General features: G+C 42.4%; 1 protein-coding gene across 2 annotated transcripts in view; it reads right to left on the bottom strand.

Moving 5' to 3' along the window:
* Positions 1-3404: 3404 nt before the first annotated feature.
* The window catches only part of loxhd1b (lipoxygenase homology PLAT domains 1b), an 82320-nt gene continuing 67178 nt past the window's right edge, over positions 3405-18546 (bottom strand). For both annotated transcript variants that reach the window (XM_056241928.1, XM_056241930.1), the window contains 5 exons: positions 16124-16301; positions 14454-14810; positions 12860-12995; positions 11819-11971; positions 3405-3948 (listed from right to left, as the gene is read on the bottom strand). In XM_056241928.1, coding sequence (XP_056097903.1) covers positions 3468-3948; positions 11819-11971; positions 12860-12995; positions 14454-14810; positions 16124-16301 — 1305 coding nt within the window. In that variant the 3' untranslated portion in view covers positions 3405-3467. The remainder of the gene's footprint in view (positions 3949-11818; positions 11972-12859; positions 12996-14453; positions 14811-16123; positions 16302-18546) is intronic.

Raw genomic sequence — 18546 nt, 5'->3', positions numbered from 1 at the left:
GTTCAGCTGCTTGGAGCGGAAGCCAGGAAGTTGGAAGCATTTTCTTGTCTTCGATCGTCGCGTGATCTTTTTTTCATCGTCCGTCCGCGTTTTATAGTTTACACATGATATTGTGCGTCGAAATGCCTTAAGTATTTAACAATCATAATTTATGACTAACTTCACCTACTATGGGTGCGTATTTAAGTTCTGAGCTAGTATCGCAATGTAATCGATTGGTTTATTTATTTACGTCAGCATAACGTGTGTATAAATACCTCATTGTGCTATACTTTAATGGGAGTGCAGTGCTTTGCATGCGGTTGTACTTTAAGGGGCCTAGGTGTCAAAACAAGCTCAAGTCCCCAGCAGGGCGTGCTGAAACGTGCTAGTATGTGGTGCTGTAGTTTTTTGGTTACATTCCATTAATGCGATTTCAAAGAGTCGTTCGGCTGTGAGCTCGTAGACCAACTGGACTTGTTTTGCATGTGTCTGCTGTTTTTGCACTCTCAGCTTCGCTGCCTCTCACTGTCGTCCTGCGAACGGTCTGTGTTCAGTCGTGAGGAGCGAGTTCAGCGCTTACTGTGATTGATTAAAGCTGCTTGTCTTGTGCCCATGTGGCTTTAACTTTAAGTTATGCTTATTTTTCCCCATTAGTAGCATTTTCCTTTGCCTTTGGATTCGTATCGGTACTTCATATAAGGGGCTTTAAATGTTGAATGCAGGTCGTGTTGTGGGTCATCTAGACTAGTGTAGCTGCCGTATAGGTCTGTCACATTTCACCATTTCACCACGTCAGGTTATTTACAGGGTTCGTACAGATACTGTAAAATCAAATTTCACTTTTCAAGCACTACTTTTTTTGCCTAAAGGACTACAATGAGATCAAACAATATCTTTATTATCTTTCAAATTCTAAAAAAGCTAAGTAGATTAATAATCCAATCAAACAAAATGGTTCAAATAAAGAGTAACACAAGCAATGACTGTGGAAACTTTAACCATTGAAAGGATACTATGACAAAGATATCGCTTTCCTCTTTCAAACTGATTTTTTCCCACATGAATATATGATTGACCTGAAGAATGAAAGATGCATCATATACGTGGATATTTATGAGCAATATCACACTCATAGCCATGTGAAATTGCTCTATATCAATATCAGACGGACTGCAGCGTTAATTTAGCGTGAAAAGATTTATCAATAAGATTAAACACTACTTTCACATATATTATCTTTCAATAATTCAAGCATTTTTTATGCATAAATATGGCTGTTTTCAGGGTTTAGGACTTAAATTTCACAAAGTTAAATTCAAGCACTTTAAGCATCTTGTACGAACCCTGTATTTAACTTCAATAATCTGTCAACATTGCATTGTGTTTTTACACTATAGCTCATTGATAACTCTTGTTTCCAGTGAAATAATTGTGTTTCCTGCCATGCAAAACAATCTGTACCTGGAATAACAGTTACTTTCTACACCGGTAGAGATTAAAGAAAAAATGGCTTTATATCGTATGATTTGTGTTTCTAGCCTGTGTAGCCTTAAAGTCTCTTGATTTGATCCATCTCTCCAGCAGATTTTGGACATAAGCAATAGTAGTGTCATGTTTCGCTAACAGACTGAACCGTAGATCCTAAAGCACAAGCTCTGTAATGCATGTCTTTCTCAGGTTTTAATATGCGTATGAGAATGGATACATATGTTAAAATATTTTACCATAAATATTTCTGATGTTTTTTCTGCTGCTGACATAAAAAGAAAAAAAAGAAAAAAATAGTTGAATAACCTGCCAGTGAAAGGGAAGTGGCTCTTTGTACAAGACACTGCTGTGTGCTGTTACTGCGCAATGTTTTCTGACATGAATATTTTATAGCTCAAGTAGAAAAATATGTATTGACAATATTTAAGCAATAGCTTGGTGATTATAATGTATGATAACTAGATAAGTGTATATTGCGTTAAAAAAAATGAAGAAAATCTTAGATTCACTTTTGGTGGATTTTGTACTGTATTTATTACTAATGATGATGCAAAAAGTTGCATAGCTTAACCCAAATTTTTCTTTCTTTTTTAATTTCTTGTCTTGTATATGACCCTTTTTGTATGTGTTTTTTCAAATAAAATGTTGAAAATGCCTAAAAAAAAAATCTTTCATTGTTGTTTCATGCATAGTTTGTTATCTACATCTTTGCTGCTTATTCTGGGTATGAATCTTGTCCCAATAATACGCACACTTGGTCTTGGAAGTGAAAACTCTTTTTTATATATATATATCAATGCACACTAAAATCTCCAATTCATTTAATCTACTCTTGAAACTTTTTTAAACTATTGTTCTTAGCAACTCCAAGGCGTTTGGGTTTTAGGGAACCAAGCACATTTAATGATTAGTTAATTTATTCAGGAGTCACTCACGAGTCAATAAAGTAAAGGGGAAAAAAATCTTACATTTATAAATGAATGGCTCCAACACACTTTAATAGTTAAGTGAGTTAAAAGGCTAATAATTATTCATAAATCATAAAAATATCAAATTATAAACAATCAAAATGAAAAGCTTACTAACAGAATGAAATATTTCATTGGTTTAGCTGCATGTCATGTGATCAGAGAACCGTAAACGTGAATGTGTTGATAAATCGTTAAAGTATTAACATCTCGGAGACTTCAAGAACATATTTGTGCTCAAATTATTGCATTATGAAGACATCTCGCTTCAGTTTTTGGCGGCTGACAGGTTCAATACCTTGAGAAAGTGACAGGATTTCAAGACAATGACGACATTAGCAATTCCCAATTCAAAGGAAGTTTATTTTAATTTCTTTAAAAAACTACAAATAATTCCCAGAGTTCAATATCACACGCGTTCAGTATGTAGGATCCAGAACTGTGAGTTTGGTGGTCACCCAGTTGGCGGCGTTGGGGAATGAAAGCACTTACTACAGAAACTGGTTTCAGACCGGCTTTTGAATCAAAAATAACATGTATGATTTAAAACAAGTTCAAGGCGATTGGGCTTTAGGGAACCAAGCACATTTAATGAATACTAGTTAATTTATTCAGGAGTCATGAGTCAATAAAGTAAAGGGGAAACAATTGACATTTATAAATGAATTGCTCCTACACACTCGTGAGTTGATTTAAAGGCTAATAATTATTCATAAATTCAAATATATAAAATTATAAACAATCAAAATGAAACACTTAGTAAAAGGATGAAATATTTCATTTGGTTAACTAAAAAATAAACGTAAACAAACGTGTATTAATATCTCAGGGAGACATATTTTTGCTCAAATTATTGCATTATGAAGACGTCTCGCTGCAGTTTTAGGCGGCGGACAAAGTTTGCAGCTTCAAAACCTTGAGAAAGTGACAGGAGTTCAAGACAATGACGACAGTAGCAATCCTCAATACAAATACAAAGGAAGTTTATTTGAATTTCTTTAAAAAAGTACAAATAAGTCCCGTGCGGTTTCAGTATTTGGGATAGAGAACCCTGTGAGTTTGCCCGTCGGATTTGTTCAGGTCGAGCCACTTCCCGCAGGGGAAGATGGTGGTCACCCAGTTGGCGGTGTTGGTGACCTCCACACACTCCAGGAACCAGCCGGACGACGTGCTGGAGTCGTCGTGCTCCACCCGGACCCGCAGGAGTTCTCCCAGATCCAGCATCTCCAGCAGGAACCGGTCCGTCCGGCCCCGCTCGAACAGGTTCCTGAACTTCTGCCTGAGCGCCCGCTTCCCGGAGTCCCCGTTGACGCCGTAGAGCGTGATGAAGACGTTGGCGTCGGTGGCGGCTTCCTTCACGTCTCCCGTGATCACGATGATCTCGTATTTAACAGGAACCAGACTGCGGACTTTGCTGGCGAAACTCTCCACGGTTTTGCTGCACTCGAACGTCATGAACTCGTCTCTCTTGGCGGCCAGGGGAATCCGTGCGTCACACGTGAAGTAGAACCTGCAGAGAATAACGGGAGAATAACGGGAGGATAACGGGAGGATAACGGGAGAATAACGGGAGGATAACGGGAGTATAACGGGAGAATAACGGGAGGACAACGGGAGAATAACGGGAGAATAACGGGAGTATAACGGGAGAATAACGGGAGGATAACGGGAGGATAACGGGAGGATAACGGGAGGATAACGGGAGTATAACGGGAGGATAACGGGAGGATAACGGGAGAATAACGGGAGGATAACGGGAGAATAATGCCGGGATCTGCTCAGTCATGTCCAGTGTTGGGAAAATTTAAATCAAATTATATGACTAAATTGAAATATTAAATATATATATATATATATATATATATATATATATATATATTTAATATCTGACCCTGGACCACAAAACCAGTCACAAGTCGCACTGGTATATTTGTGGTAATGGCCAACAATTCATTGTATGGGACAAAATGCTAGATTTTTTCTTTTATGCCAAAAATCATTGGGATATTAAGTAAAGATCATGATCGTGTGTGTGTGTGTGTGTGTTCGCTGTGTAAACATGATGGTTATTTTACATCTAGACTACATGCATTTACTCGTCTCGCTTGCACGAAAACATTCAGTATTCCTCAAAATGAATAAAAACAGTAAAATGCACTCTCAGAATTTTACGCGAAACTTTATAATTAACTATATTAAATTACACAAATATACTTTATGTAGCTATTTAATCTCACTTCATTAACCAATGTCTTTACTGCTGACCTTCAATGATCTAATTCAACCGTACTAATAAGCAAATATCACTTCAGCTTAGATTTAGAAATAAGAGTGTTGAACTTCTTCTCCTGTATTTTATTGTTCTTTAATCCAGAATATCAGCATCTGAACTGTACAGTGAATCTGCATTCCTTCAGCCTGAGGATTATTCACTTCACTTCTGGTGTGAGAGGGCCTTTACATTTGCCAAAAATAGATCTTTTATGCTTGTTATTAAAAAACAAACAAGTAAGCCCAGCTGAGGTGAGCAAAAGTAACGTAAAGCATTACTCTTCATAAAAGTAATGCAATTATTTACTCTTTTGGGAGTAATGCAATATTGTAATGCATTACTTTTTTAACCTGTTAACTGTCACCCCCCTTTTTTTGTATACATGAAAATGCACATTTCGAACTTAAATGGTTGTAATTCAAGAATGCTTGTGAATATAAACGTAAGATTGGTCTCGTTTTAAAGAAGACATTTGGCAGATTATTGTAGAAGTGAAATTAATTAAGAAAGTGAAACAGAAAAAAAGTTATAGAAGTTTGAGTTTATGAAAATGTACAATGTAAAAAAAATTATTATTCATATTTTATATAAAATATATATTTTCAAAACCTGGGCAACTAAAACTGCAAAAAAAAAATCAAAGCCAAAAAAATCTGAACAAGTTGTGTTTCAAATTGTAGGTTGATATCTCAAAAAATGAGCTTTCAGTGAGAGTGTGTGTGGGCGCAGTACCGAACGCTTCCACTAGGGCACAACCAGACTCCATCACTGCCCATATAAGGGCGCCTCCATGGTTTGAGTGATATGAACCATTATTTCCACAATTTTCATACAATTTATGAAATAGACATCCTATTCAGAAGTAATATGAGAAGTTTGGCAGATTTTGATATGAATTCAACCTCTAAGAAACACATAAAAAGAACAAGTATGTGCGTTATAGCTTCCTGCCACATCACAAATGGTGAATCTATAATTTCTTTCTTTCAGACCTTTTTTTCTAAAATAATTGAATGGATGCTATCTTTTGAACTCTTGGCATGAAAACAAACGTCTCGGTTACGGATGTAACCCTCGTTCCCTGAGTAGGGAACGGAGACGTTCCGTCGGATGACGACGAATGGGGTTTCGCTTAGAAAGCCTATCGACTTCGAGTATACAAAACGAGCCAATGGCAAGCAAATGCCATGGGTCTGGAATTTGCATGGCGCAACTCCGCCCCACCTCGTGGGAATAAAAAGGAGAAAGCCGGCAATATGCAGATATGTTTCTTCGCTGAGGAGCCAAGACTGAACTCGGCTGTTTCAGCGGTACAGCGGAAGTGGCAGGCAGACGGAACGTCTCCGTTCCCTACTCAGGGAACGAGGGTTACATCCGTAACCGAGACGTTCCCTTTCGTTGTCACTCCGAGTTCCGTCGGATGACGACGAATGGGGATACCAGTCTAATCACGCCACTTCTCAGCTGTCTTCCAGTGCCCTGCGTAAATCTGAGATCCCTGTCGTGAGACTAGCACGGACGAAGGACTCCTATTTAACACAGGATTTTACAGGATTTAACACAGTACCAAGGTACACTGGGGAGCATATCCCAGATCTTTTAGGGAAGTATGCAATTACTGCCAACCCAGAGGGGGGGACTTAAAAATACACATATGACCCGAGGGATGCATATGGGGAATCACTGGGGTGTCCAGCCGCAGGTGGAATATTTCAACCCCAGGGGTGGCAAGGTGGCTTGCCGAGGGAAAGACACATGCTCAAAGAGGCTTACAGTGGAAATACACATGTGAGGGTAGCTCAGAGGAGGTACCATGCACACGGAAGGCACCTAGCCGACGCGCAGGCAATAGACACTGGCGCCAGCGTCAGCAGTGCTGGAGGAGCTCAGGGCTTTCGGGGGAGCTCACCTGAGGAGAATATCGCACGTATCCAGTCCGTGGAGTGGCATGGCGAGCAAGCGAAGACACCTAACGGATCCCATGTTAGCTTGAAAAAGACAGTACACGGGAGGAGACTGGCTCCACTCGAAGATTGTAAAATCTGGCGAATGTGTTAGGTGTCGCCCAGCCTGCAGCTCTGCAGATGTCTGTTAGCGAGGCGCCATGCGCTAAAGCCCAAGAGGACGCGACACTCCGGGTGGAGTGGGCGGTCACACCAAGGGGGCACGGTCGACCTTGCTGCTGGTATGCCAAAGCAATGGCGTCCACTATCCAGTGAGACAACCTTTGCTTGGAGAGAGCCTTCCCCTTCAGCTTCCCACCATAACAGACAAAGAGCTGGTCTGAGGTCCTGAAACACTGCGTTCTGTCTACATAGATGTGAAGAGCACGTACTGGACAGAGCAGTGCCAAGGCTGGGTCTGCCTCCTCCGGGGGCAGCGCTTGCAGGTTCACCACCTGGTCCCAGAAGGGAGTGGTAGGAACCTTGGGCACATATCCAGGCCGGGGTCTCAGGATCACGTGAGAGCCACCTGGCCCGAATTCCAAGCACGCTTCGTCAACGGAGAATGCGTGCAGGTCCCCTACCCTCTTGATGGAGGCCAATGCAGTCAGAAGCGCTGTCTTCATTGACAGGAAGTTAAGCTCGACTGACTGCAAAGGCTCAAAGGGAGCGCTGCGCAGGGCAGTTAAGACCACTGCGAGGTCCCAAGAGGGTACGAGAGGAGGGCGAGGAGGATTCAGTCTCCTCGCTCCCCTCAGGAACCTGATGATCAGGTACTCAAACCTACCTCGTCCCGTCCAGGAGCCACACGTGGAGGTTCCAAAGATCGGGACGAGGGTGCCACAGGGTGCCCCGTCCCTGAGAAAGGAGGTCCTTCCTCAGAGGAATCGGCCAAGGAGGTGCTGTCGTGAGGAGTATGAGTTCGGAGAACCAGGTCCGGGTGGGCCAGTATGGCGCGACCAGAGTGACCTGCTCCTCGTCCTCCCTGACCTTGCGCAGGAATTGCGCAAGAAGGCTCACTGGGGGGAACGCATATTTGCGGCCCTGCAGCCAGCTGTGCGCCAGTGCATCCGTGCCGAGCGTGCCCTCGGTCAGGGAATAATACAGGGCGCAATGGGTCGAGTCGTGAGAGGCAAACAGATCTATCTGTGCATCCCCGAACTGGTCCCAAATCAGCTGAACCGACTGGGGATGGAGTCGCCAATCTCCCGGGAGGGGCTGAAGCCGTGAGAGCTCGTCGGCTGCACAGTTCAGGGCTCCGGGGATATAAATGGCACGAAGCGACCTCAGATGCTTCTGACTCCATAAGAGGAGGTGGCGGGCGAGTTGCGACATACGGCGGGAGCGCAGACCACCTTGACGGTTGATGTACGCTACGGTCGCGGTATTGTCTGAACGGACTAGTACATGCTGGCCCCTGAGCACGGCTCGGAAGCGGCGCAAGGCGAGCTGTACAGCCAGCAACTCGAGGCAATTGACGTGCCATAGGCGGTGGGGTCCTGCACGTCCATTGCACATGGCACCCCAGCCCGTGGTAGAGGCATCTGTCGTTACGACAATATGCCGGGAAGCTCGTTCCAGGGGCACTCCGGCCCGTAGAAAACTGAGGTTCGACCACGGGGTGAAGGTCTGACGGCAGGTCGGAGTAACTGGTACTCGGAGAGTGCCGTGTTGCCATGCCCACCTCGGGACTCGGTCGCGAAGCCAAAGCTGAAGCGGTCTCATATGAAGTAATCCGAGCGGCGTTGCCACGGCTGCGGATGCCATATGCCCCAGGAGCCTCTGAAAAAGTTTCAGTGGAACCGCACTCTTGCCCTCGAACTGTCTCAGGCAAGTCAGCAGTGACTGCGCGCGCTCGCTCGTAAGCTGCGCGGACATGGCGACCGAGTCGATCTCCATACCGAGAAAAGAGATCCTCTGCACGGGGCAAAGTTTGCTCTTCTCCCAGTTGACCCGAAGGCCCAGACGGGCTACATGGCGGAGCACCAAATCCCTGTGTTCGCAAAGCTGATCTCGAGAGTGAGCTAGAATTAGCCAGTCGTCGAGGTAGTTCAGAATGCGAACCCCGTGTTCCCGGAGGGGAACAAGGGCTGCCTCGACGACCTTCGTGAAGACGCGAGGAGACAGGGCTAGCCCGAATGGGAGAACTGCGTACTGATATGCCTGCCCCTCGAAAGCAAACCGCAGGAACGGTCTGTGTCGAGGGAGGATGGAGACATGAAAGTAGGCGTCCTTCAGGTCGATCGCTGCAAACCAATCCTGGTGCCGCACACATTCGAAAACGCGTTTGGCGGTGAGCATCTTGAACGGCAGCCTGTGAAGGGAGCGGTTCAGAACGCGCAGGTCCAGGATTGGCTGTAACCCACCGGTTTTCTTCGGGACAATGAAATACGGGCTGTAGAAGCCGGTCTTCATTTCGGCTGGAGGGACAGTCTCGATCGCACCCTTCGCCAGCAGGGTGGCAACCTCCGCTCTCATGATAGGGGCATTGCCACCGACCATAGTGGAGCGGACTCCCCTGAAGCGGGGAGGAGACCGCGCGAACTGAATCGCGTAGCCGAGCCTGATCGTTCGTGCGACCCAGCGGGACAGGTTGGGAAGCTCTAGCCAGGCTCCCAAGGACTGTACCAGCGGGGTCTTGCGAACCACAGACTTCCCGTCGGTGGAGCAGCGAGGCGGTATGGCTGACCCGGACGGCATAGCGGCCCGGTGTGAGGGTACAGTCATAGACCGCAGAGTCCTGACAGAGGAGACCAGGGAAGGACGAACGTTCCACGGGGGTCTGCTCTGCCAGGGGTCTGGCGACAGAGGAGGATGAGAGCGGCACGGTCCGGGGACGGCGCGCACTGTCATCCGGCTCTGGGACAGAGGAGGACGAGGGGTGCACGGCCCGGGGGCGGCGCACCGTGTCGCCCGAGAACTCTGTGTGCTTAGAGATGGGAAGTCAGCTCTCTGGAAAAAGAGGTTCTCCCCCGGCCCTCCACCGGGGAAAGGAGTGGCCCTGCAACCACCTCCTGGAGAACTGCAACCCATCTCTGAGCTGCCCGTAACGGGAGCGCCGCTTTGCCTGGCATTTGGCAGGCTGCGGAGCTGGTACGGGCTGGGGCGCTTTCCTGCGACCACCTCCACGGCGCGGCCCGGAGCTGCTGGGGCCGGGCGGGAGGGGACGAAAGTCGCAGGAGGGCGCGTTTGGCGGTAAGCTGACTGAGGCGTCTGAGCCGGCGGCAGCAGCTGGCCGCGGGGTCAGAACGTGTTTGGTAGCCTCAGTCTGCTTCTGGGCGGCCGAGAACTGTTGGGCAGAGTCCTCGGCCGCGCCGCCGAAGGGCCAGCCTGGGATATGGGGGAGTTGAGGAAGCGGGTTCGCTCAGCCTCGCGCATATCAACCAGGTTAACCCAGAAATGTCTGACCACACAAGTGGACATCACCTGACCCAGGGAGCGTGCGGTCACCTTCGTCACTCGTAGAGCGAGGTCGGTGGCGGCAGGCAGTCTCTTAGATGAGCCCTAAATCAGCCCTACCCTCGTGCATGTCATTGAGCACCCCGAAGGATGGCAATAACATGCAGTGAGACGGCAGCCTGTCCGCTGCTCTATAGGTCTTTGCCACCGGAGTAGACAAAAAACCTACAGGCATTGGAGGGGTGCTTAGGGTCGCCACGCCAGGTGGAGGCGCTGTGGGGGCACAGATGTGCTGCCACAGAACACTCCACGGGGGGAACCCCAGTGTACCCATGGCCGCGGCCTCTCGAGGGCAGAGAAGGTGGAAGAGGCTGCTGAGCAGTCGCGAAAGTCAAAGGAGACTCTCACGATCTCATAACCTCTTCATGCACATCCGGGTAGAAAAGATTTTGGGTTCGCCTCCCCAAAACCAATCATCAGCCTTGAGTGCTCGAGACATGGCAGAGTAATCCACACATGCCCGATACTCGCGGCGGCCCGGGAAGCATAGCTGTCAACTCTGGATCAGACTCGCTATGTTGCACACCCGAGAGTGGCAACATAGACGAGCCCTCACTTCCAAAGGACTCCAGCTCACCTTGTGACGCGGCGATAGACATGATTTCATCAGCCGGGGAACTGAATGAGATGCCGGCCCGCCGGCGTCCTCTGGACGCGGCTCTGACCAGCTAACTCATTCAGAACCGCGCGGGTTGCAATGTTAAAGAGAGGGGTGTGGACCACGGATATTAATCGGCGGTTTAGTTCCACACCAGCCATCTCAGGTCACCCTGGCCACCAGCCAAAGTATTCTCTCACGTGGAGAAAATAGATCGGGGTGTGGATGAGGGGACTCTCACTCAGTTGAGCTCATTGAGTCTTGACCGTTACATTGCGATGGTCATGTTCCCCTTAGAGAACGTGACGCATCCGCGAGCGCTGTTCGAACGTGATCGAATCCCAAACACGTCAAAACAGCGCTCGTGCCCATCAGCTGAATCTATCAGACTACCGCACTCAGAAATGCACGGGCAGATCGTCTTTAAAAAGACGCGCCGCGTGCACGCTCTTTTTGTGTGAGAAAAGCTTGCAGCAGTGCTGAAGTGCCCAGGGAGCAGCACACAGCTGTTCAGATCAGCAGGCAGGAATGTGAAACTCGCTGGAACACGCCATCACACCAACACCGACTGGAAGCTGCTCGTCTTGAAGATTCTCGAAGATGGTCAGAGAATAGACTGCAGGAGTGAAGAGAACATCTTGGCTCCGAAGCAAAAACATATCTGCATATTGCCGGCTTTCTCCTTTTTATTCCCACGAGGTGGGGCGGAGTTGCGCCATGCAAATTCCGCAGACCCATGGCATTTGCTTGCCATTGGCTCGTTTTGTATACTCGAAGTCGATAGGCTTTCTAAGCGAAACCCCATTCGTCGTCATCCGACGGAACTCGGAGTGACAACGAAAGGGAACTGAGGTTTCTACCCTTCTTTCATCACTATTTCAAAATAAAGGTCTGAACACGCCTTAGGAGTATGAAAATATTCTTGTTGCAAATTGATAAATCAAATATGGAAACTAGAGATTGTAAGCTTTCAAATGATATATAGTTTGTCAAGATTAGTTTAGGTTTAGTATAGGGTACTGTTTTAAAAATGTAATGGATTTGGGCCGGTGACACTAAAGTAACTCTCCCCAGCACTGATTGAGAGGAACACGGAGACGTGACTCACTTGTTGCCCAGCTCTTTCTCTGTGATCAGCACCTCCTGCACGTGCCAGAAACACTCGTTCTTCACCTTCTTCTCCTTCGTTAAATGGCCCAAGCAAATACCAACGATCTCTCCCACATTTTTAGAGGAAAACTCGAATGAATCCGTGGCACCACTGGAACGGAGTCAGATTATGATTATGAGTAATATGATTATTATGATGATGATACAGATTATGAGTAGTCATGCGTTCAATCATTCACACTGAGAAATAACGTGGTTTTTGTAGTGATGACATGGATAAAGCTTTTTTATTTTTTATTCTGTGGTGGAAACAAGCTTCCATAATATCTTGCAATGCTGACTTCTTTAGTTTAAAAAAAGTAAAAATAAATAAACTAACTAACTAACTAATCAAACTAACTAACCCCCCCCAAAAAATATAAACAATATTTTAAGTAAAATAAATAATAAATTAATACATTTGATTAAAATAAATAATTTAATTTAAATAAATAATAAAAAAATAGTGTAAAATGTCAAAACAAATAGATAAAAATAAGATTAATCCAACTAACAAAAAATAAATAAAAATAAATAATTTAATTGAAGTAAAATAAATAATAAATTAATACATTTGATCAAAATAAATAACATTTAAATAAATAATAAGAAAATCAGTGTAAAATGTTAAAGCAAATAAATAAATATAAGATTAAATATACTTAATAAATAGATTAAAATCAATTAAATATTATTTTTAAAAATAAACAATAGGCCTATATTTATACATTTGATTATTTTTTTTTTCTTTAATCTTCTGCAACTTACAGTGAGTTAAAAACACAATAGAAACTAAATAGTTTGCACCTTTATAATATAACATTTTCACAGTATTAATTGTGTTTTTTACATAAAAACATAAAGCTATCTTTTACATTTTTAAATCATATGTTTGGGGTCCGTGGCGTCTAAAAGCCCAGATCTGTGTAGTATAAAGCACTAGAAATACAGCTGACTGTAATAGTATCACTGTCTAAAATGGCTGTGCGTGTAAACAAACCGCAAAAACTTCTTCTTCTTTGAGTTCTCCATCATAAACTCTTTAGATCGACCTTTCCTGCCCTCCAGAACGATCCACACGTTATCCTTCGTCTCGGCATCATCAGAACCGGCTGTCGTGATCTCGATCTCGTATTCTGGAGAGAAGTTACAGTGCAAATTCAAAAGCACAGAATAAACACAAGCAGAGGTGGACAGTAACAAGAAGACTTTTACTTGAGTCCTGTACTTAAAGTACTACTTATTACTCCAAAGGGGTAGAGTACATAAGTTTTACTTCTTCCTACTCCTTTTTGTACAAGTAAATAGAGGTTTTTTAAGTACTGGAAAGTATGCAGTTTTATTTTGTTGTTTACCATTATTATTTTTTCCTCTAATTTTTTACAAAAAAATTGTATTAACATGTTCAAAATAAAGATATCAATCAATCAATCTGTACCTTGCTTGAGTATTATTTTTTCTGGAAACTTGTTACTTTAACTTCACTACATTTGAAAGACAAATATTCTACTTTTGACTCCAGTACATTTCCGTCACAATCACAAAACGTGATTGTTTTTTTGTGCAGGTGACAGACAGCCAATCAGTGATCAGTCTGAGGGTCACGTGTCGTGATTTCCCATCATTTTCTTACGATTTTTACAGACCGCTTGATTCAACTGTGCATGAATGGACACACATAGATGTGTAGTTCTTTTGTTGGGGTGGTAGGAGTGTTAAATAAAATAAAAAATGAAGATGATTATGGCTTTATGACATATGGATTAGGTCTTTTTTTGTCAATTCAGTTGTTTAATTTCTATAGGTTTAATAACATTCTCAAAGCTCTTAATTGCACAGACACTAATAACTGTAAGGTGTTTTCACTAGGTTGCTTCAGAGGCATAATGTACAATAAGTATTACATACAACAATGCAACAATAATAAAACAATACATTGACATTTACTTTTTACTTTTGTTACTTAAGTACTTTTAAAAGCGAGTACTTCTGTACTTTTACTTCAGTAAAAATCGGTCTTTACAACTTGTACTTGTAGCGGTTGCATAAATCACCGTAAGTGTAATTTCCCCTTAAAGGGCATATTGCAGGTTAGAGGACCCAACGAGTCAATGTATAGAAAAATAATGTAGGAACTAGATTTTCTTTAAAATATACTTATAAATAAGCTACAGACAAAAAAAAAAAAAAAAAAAAAAATACTTATAAATACGCTACATTGTGAAAAAAACAACACAATGAGTGTTGTAACAGTGCGTAAATCAGATCTTTCAGGCGACAGCCATTCATATTTTGAACAAAAATTAGCTTATCAATGCATATCTGAATTCGCGCCTACGTATCTTTGTAGAACTTCAGAAAAATAAATAAAAAATATGCAGCAGCCGGCGGCAGGATGAATCGACCTCACGGACAGTTTTTAATGTTTTATCAGACAATAACTACTCAAGATGTTGCTTTAGTATAATTTCGGGACAATTAGGACCGGATTCGGGACGTCTGGTCACTCTATTTGTCCACCTCTGAACATAAGGGTTACAAACATCTAAAACACACACACACACACACACACACTCTCTCTCTCTCTCTCTTACTGGTCTTTTCACTGAGATCCAGAATATCATTATTGGCACATGCCAGTTCCCTCATGATCTGACCGTCGTCTTCGCTTTTGGCCAGCCATCGGTCGCAGGGGAAGCGGAAGGTCTCATCGAGGAGCTCGTCCTTCACATCGATGAACTCCAGGTGCCATCCGGGCGCCGGGCCCTTGTTATCGTGCCAGACCCGAACCTTCGACAGCTCGCCCAGACTCAGGACATCCAGGAATCGGAAAACGTCCACTTGTTTGCGCTCGAACTTGTTCCTGTTGCTGCTCTCCTTCAGTGCTAGTGTTCCCGTGTCTCCGTTTTCCCCGAACACGATCAGAAACACGTTGGCGTCGGTACCAGCGGCTGCACAAACACACACAGGAAAAATCTTGTGCATTTAATATAATAGAGCAGCATCTTATTCATAGCTCATCTCATGATGTTTACTGTTTTAATATCTCAACATTCTCATAGACAGCAATGAGATTCAGTGGAGAGCACTGTATAGTTGTGCATAAATGTATTCATTTAATGGACTCCTTAAATCATTTGGTTTCCTTTTGGAGTCTCCAAGTGTCATTTTTTGGAAAGACGCCTAAATTTACCTTGAAAAAAGCTTGCAGAAAATACAGTTTTGTGAGAATCATCCTTCAATCTGATGGTTTACTTTGCTGGACATAGCAAATTATGCCATAATCAACATGCTAAACAAGATAAATGGTGTATGCTTAATTAGTGTGTAATCAATAATCAATCGTGATAGTTTTTATTTTAGATTTATTTTTATATTTTATATATATATTTTTTTATTAGTTTTTTTTTAAAATCCTTTTTTAAATCCTATATTTGATCCTTTTTATAAGTTATTGATTTTTTTAATATGTATTTTTTTTTTACTATTTATTTTAGTTATTCTTGTACATCAAGATCATCACTAAATTAAAATAAGAAATTGCCTTGGCAACTAGATGTAATTATATATATATATATATATATATATATATATATATATATATATATATTTGTATATATATTACAGTTATTGACCTTGGTTCAGAAGTTCATTAAAACTCCTGAGCTTTGAAAGAAATGATCAATAAAACATTCCTTCAGGCTACATTAGTAGTCATTTCATTCGCTTTCTTACTCATTTATCAATTTTATTAATCAATGACACATTAAAATGAATGGTAACACTTTAATATAAGATTAGTTAACATAACTTTTTATATCTTTGTTATGTTACTTAATAGCAACACAACTGTAGATTGTTAGTTCATGTCAGCTCAGATCCATTAAATAATATTAACAGAGGCAACTTAATTTTGATAATGTATTCGTAAATGTTGAAATGGACATTACCCTTTTTTCATTTTCAGTTCGTTAACAAACGTATTTAACTAATGTTGAACAATGGAACCTTATTGTACAGTGTTACATTAATAGCATGAGCACAATGGTTGTTTATAAATTTAGTAATGTTTTCTGCTTCATATGGAAGTTTATTTCCAACATGGAATAAAAAATAAAAAGGCAATTGTGTCATTTGAATCCTTTTTTTTCTCGCAATTCAAAGAATTGTGAGATAAAAAGTTGCAATTCCCTTTTTAATTTTTTTAATTCTGTGAGGGAAACAAGCTTAGTAACCAGCCATGCATCGTGTAAACTCCACCTACCAGTAAGGTCACTGGTTTTAACCTGAATGATGTACGTGGTTTTCTCCACCATCTCCTCGTCGTCCACCACGGCTGGAAGTTCACACACCTTCGTCCTCTTGGGTCCTTTGGTCTTGGAGAGCCATTCCTCGTACGTGAAGACATACACCTCCTCCGTGGTCAGGTTTCTCATGATCATCTGGGTCATGTGTAGTGGTGGGGAAAAAATCGATTCTCTTCAGTAACGCGATATTTTGCGCACGCAATTATATCGATACAGTAGCGCAAAGTATTGCAATATTTAATTATAAATTATCTGTTTTACTTTCGGGGTTTCTCCATTGTAGGGCTGCACGATTTGGGGAAAATGTCATGTTGCGATTATTGAGGTCAATATTGCGATTTGCGATTGCGACATAATAAACAAATGGTTTCATGAGTCAACTTGCTTGGTTCTAAAGCAAAATGCGCACACAGATTAGTGATAATTCTGAAATGTGTATTTCTCAACTCAAACTAGCAACAACAACTAAATGATTGATAACACCTATAATGATCAATAAGCCATTGATGTCTGGATAAAAATTTATTTAATTTTAATTTAAGTGAACTTCAAACAATCCTCACATAAACCCATTATAAATGTCATATTTACCTGTGCTCTTCCTGTCTACACGTAGGACATATACAGAAATTGAATAAAGTTATCAAACAGTCTGCGCTGCATAAATTATAAATTATATGGACTAAAATCCTATTTAAAGCTACACAAGTTCTTTGGTCAAGAGCAGTGAGTGTTTTTCTCTGTTCCCTTTGTTCTTTGATTAACTTTACTGACAGAAAGCATTATTGGATGCTGGCCCTTTAAGAGTTGCTGACAGAGACACGGATCTCACACGCGCCTTATTCTCTCACAACTCTTACGACCATCATAAGACTGCTCTTATGTTATGAAGACACTCGCAAATGATATTTTGGCATAATTGTGTGTGTTATTGTTCGTTCACTTCGAGCAGTAAGAGAACTGTATTCTGGCGCGCGGTCTGTGCACGCGCATGATTCTGGCGCGCGTCTTCCAGTCAGGACACACACAGGCAGCGCGCTCTCTTTTGACTCGTCTCGCTGAATTGTTTAAAGCATTCGCATGAATAAGAGCGGGATCATGTAACACTAGCCAAAGGATGACAAAAAATAACAGATGCTGCGTTAACTAGGGGTGGAACGGTACACAGAAGTCACGGTTCGGTTCATACCTCGGTTCAGACATCACGGTTCGGTACAATTTCGGTACAATGGAGGGAAAAGCAAAACAAAAATGCAGAAGGCATTGTATTTTTTAAATAAGTTTTTTTTAATAAAGGCATAGAACCAGTTTATTTGTAGTGCACTGACAATAGTTTTATATAATTAGTTTATTAATTAAATTAATAAAAAGACAAAAAGACCTTGCGATATGTTTGGTAATTGTACCTGAATTAATTTAAAATTATTTTGCTATATTTCAGATCAATATATTTGTTTTCCTTAATTTTAATTAACATTGTCAATTAATAATGTAACATTATTCTCATCTGAATTATAAATAATTGATTTCTGTATAAAATAATACTACCATTAAAAACAGATTCGATTTTCTTTTTTTAATCAATGTAGAATGTGTAAGATTAGTGCTCCGAGGACAAGAAATGGAAACCAATGCAATATGCCGAATGTCCAAAAGATGGGACCAACAGACTGTTTTGAAATGGAGTTGGATAAATAAGTTTTGCTTTTAAAACAGTGTGTGTGTGTGTGTGATTTTGGTTGGGTGACAGTTGTAGGTTACAGTTTGACAAGAGTTTACAGTGTGACAAAAGCACAATGTTGTGTTTTATTGCGAGTGTACACAAATATAAGTAAACACTTTGCAGGTTTAATGATCTGAACAAAATGACGGAGTATGTTTTTTATGTTTCCACTGTTCGATCGCGCGCACCTCTCTCTCTCTCTCTCTCTCTCTCTCTCTCGCACACACACACACTCCAGCATTGCAATCTTGACATCGCTGCCTGTTCATTATGCGGTCACGGTCACACCAAACGCGAATAGAGCGTCAAATTCGCGTCTAGTTCGACACTAGTCCAAAGCGAATAGGATGCGCGTATAAAGCCAACGTTTGAAGTGAACGCGCGTTCAGAGCTAAGCCAATGGTACAGATTATGTGTCCCTAAAGAACCCGCGTATCTGACAGTAGTTTCGCATTACATTAATTAATTTGCACGCGAGTTTTATTTATTTTTATACCGTGTATTCTCCGTGTAAATTCGTGCACCGAACCGTGACGCCCGTACCGTTTCGGTTCGATACGAATACATGTACCGTTCCACCCCTAGCGTTAACAGCCCTAATTTGTTTATTTCATATAAAATCGCAGTATTTTGCGTTATATAATCGCATAGGCTTGA

Source organism: Rhinichthys klamathensis, unplaced genomic scaffold (genome assembly GCF_029890125.1).
Source record: "Rhinichthys klamathensis goyatoka isolate OS25496 unplaced genomic scaffold, OSU_Roscu_1.1 h1tg000685l_1, whole genome shotgun sequence".
Classification (NCBI taxonomy): Eukaryota; Metazoa; Chordata; class Actinopteri; order Cypriniformes; family Leuciscidae; genus Rhinichthys; species Rhinichthys klamathensis.
The sequence above is the reverse complement of the archived record's forward strand: the minus strand, read 5'-3'. Positions and strand labels throughout refer to the sequence as shown.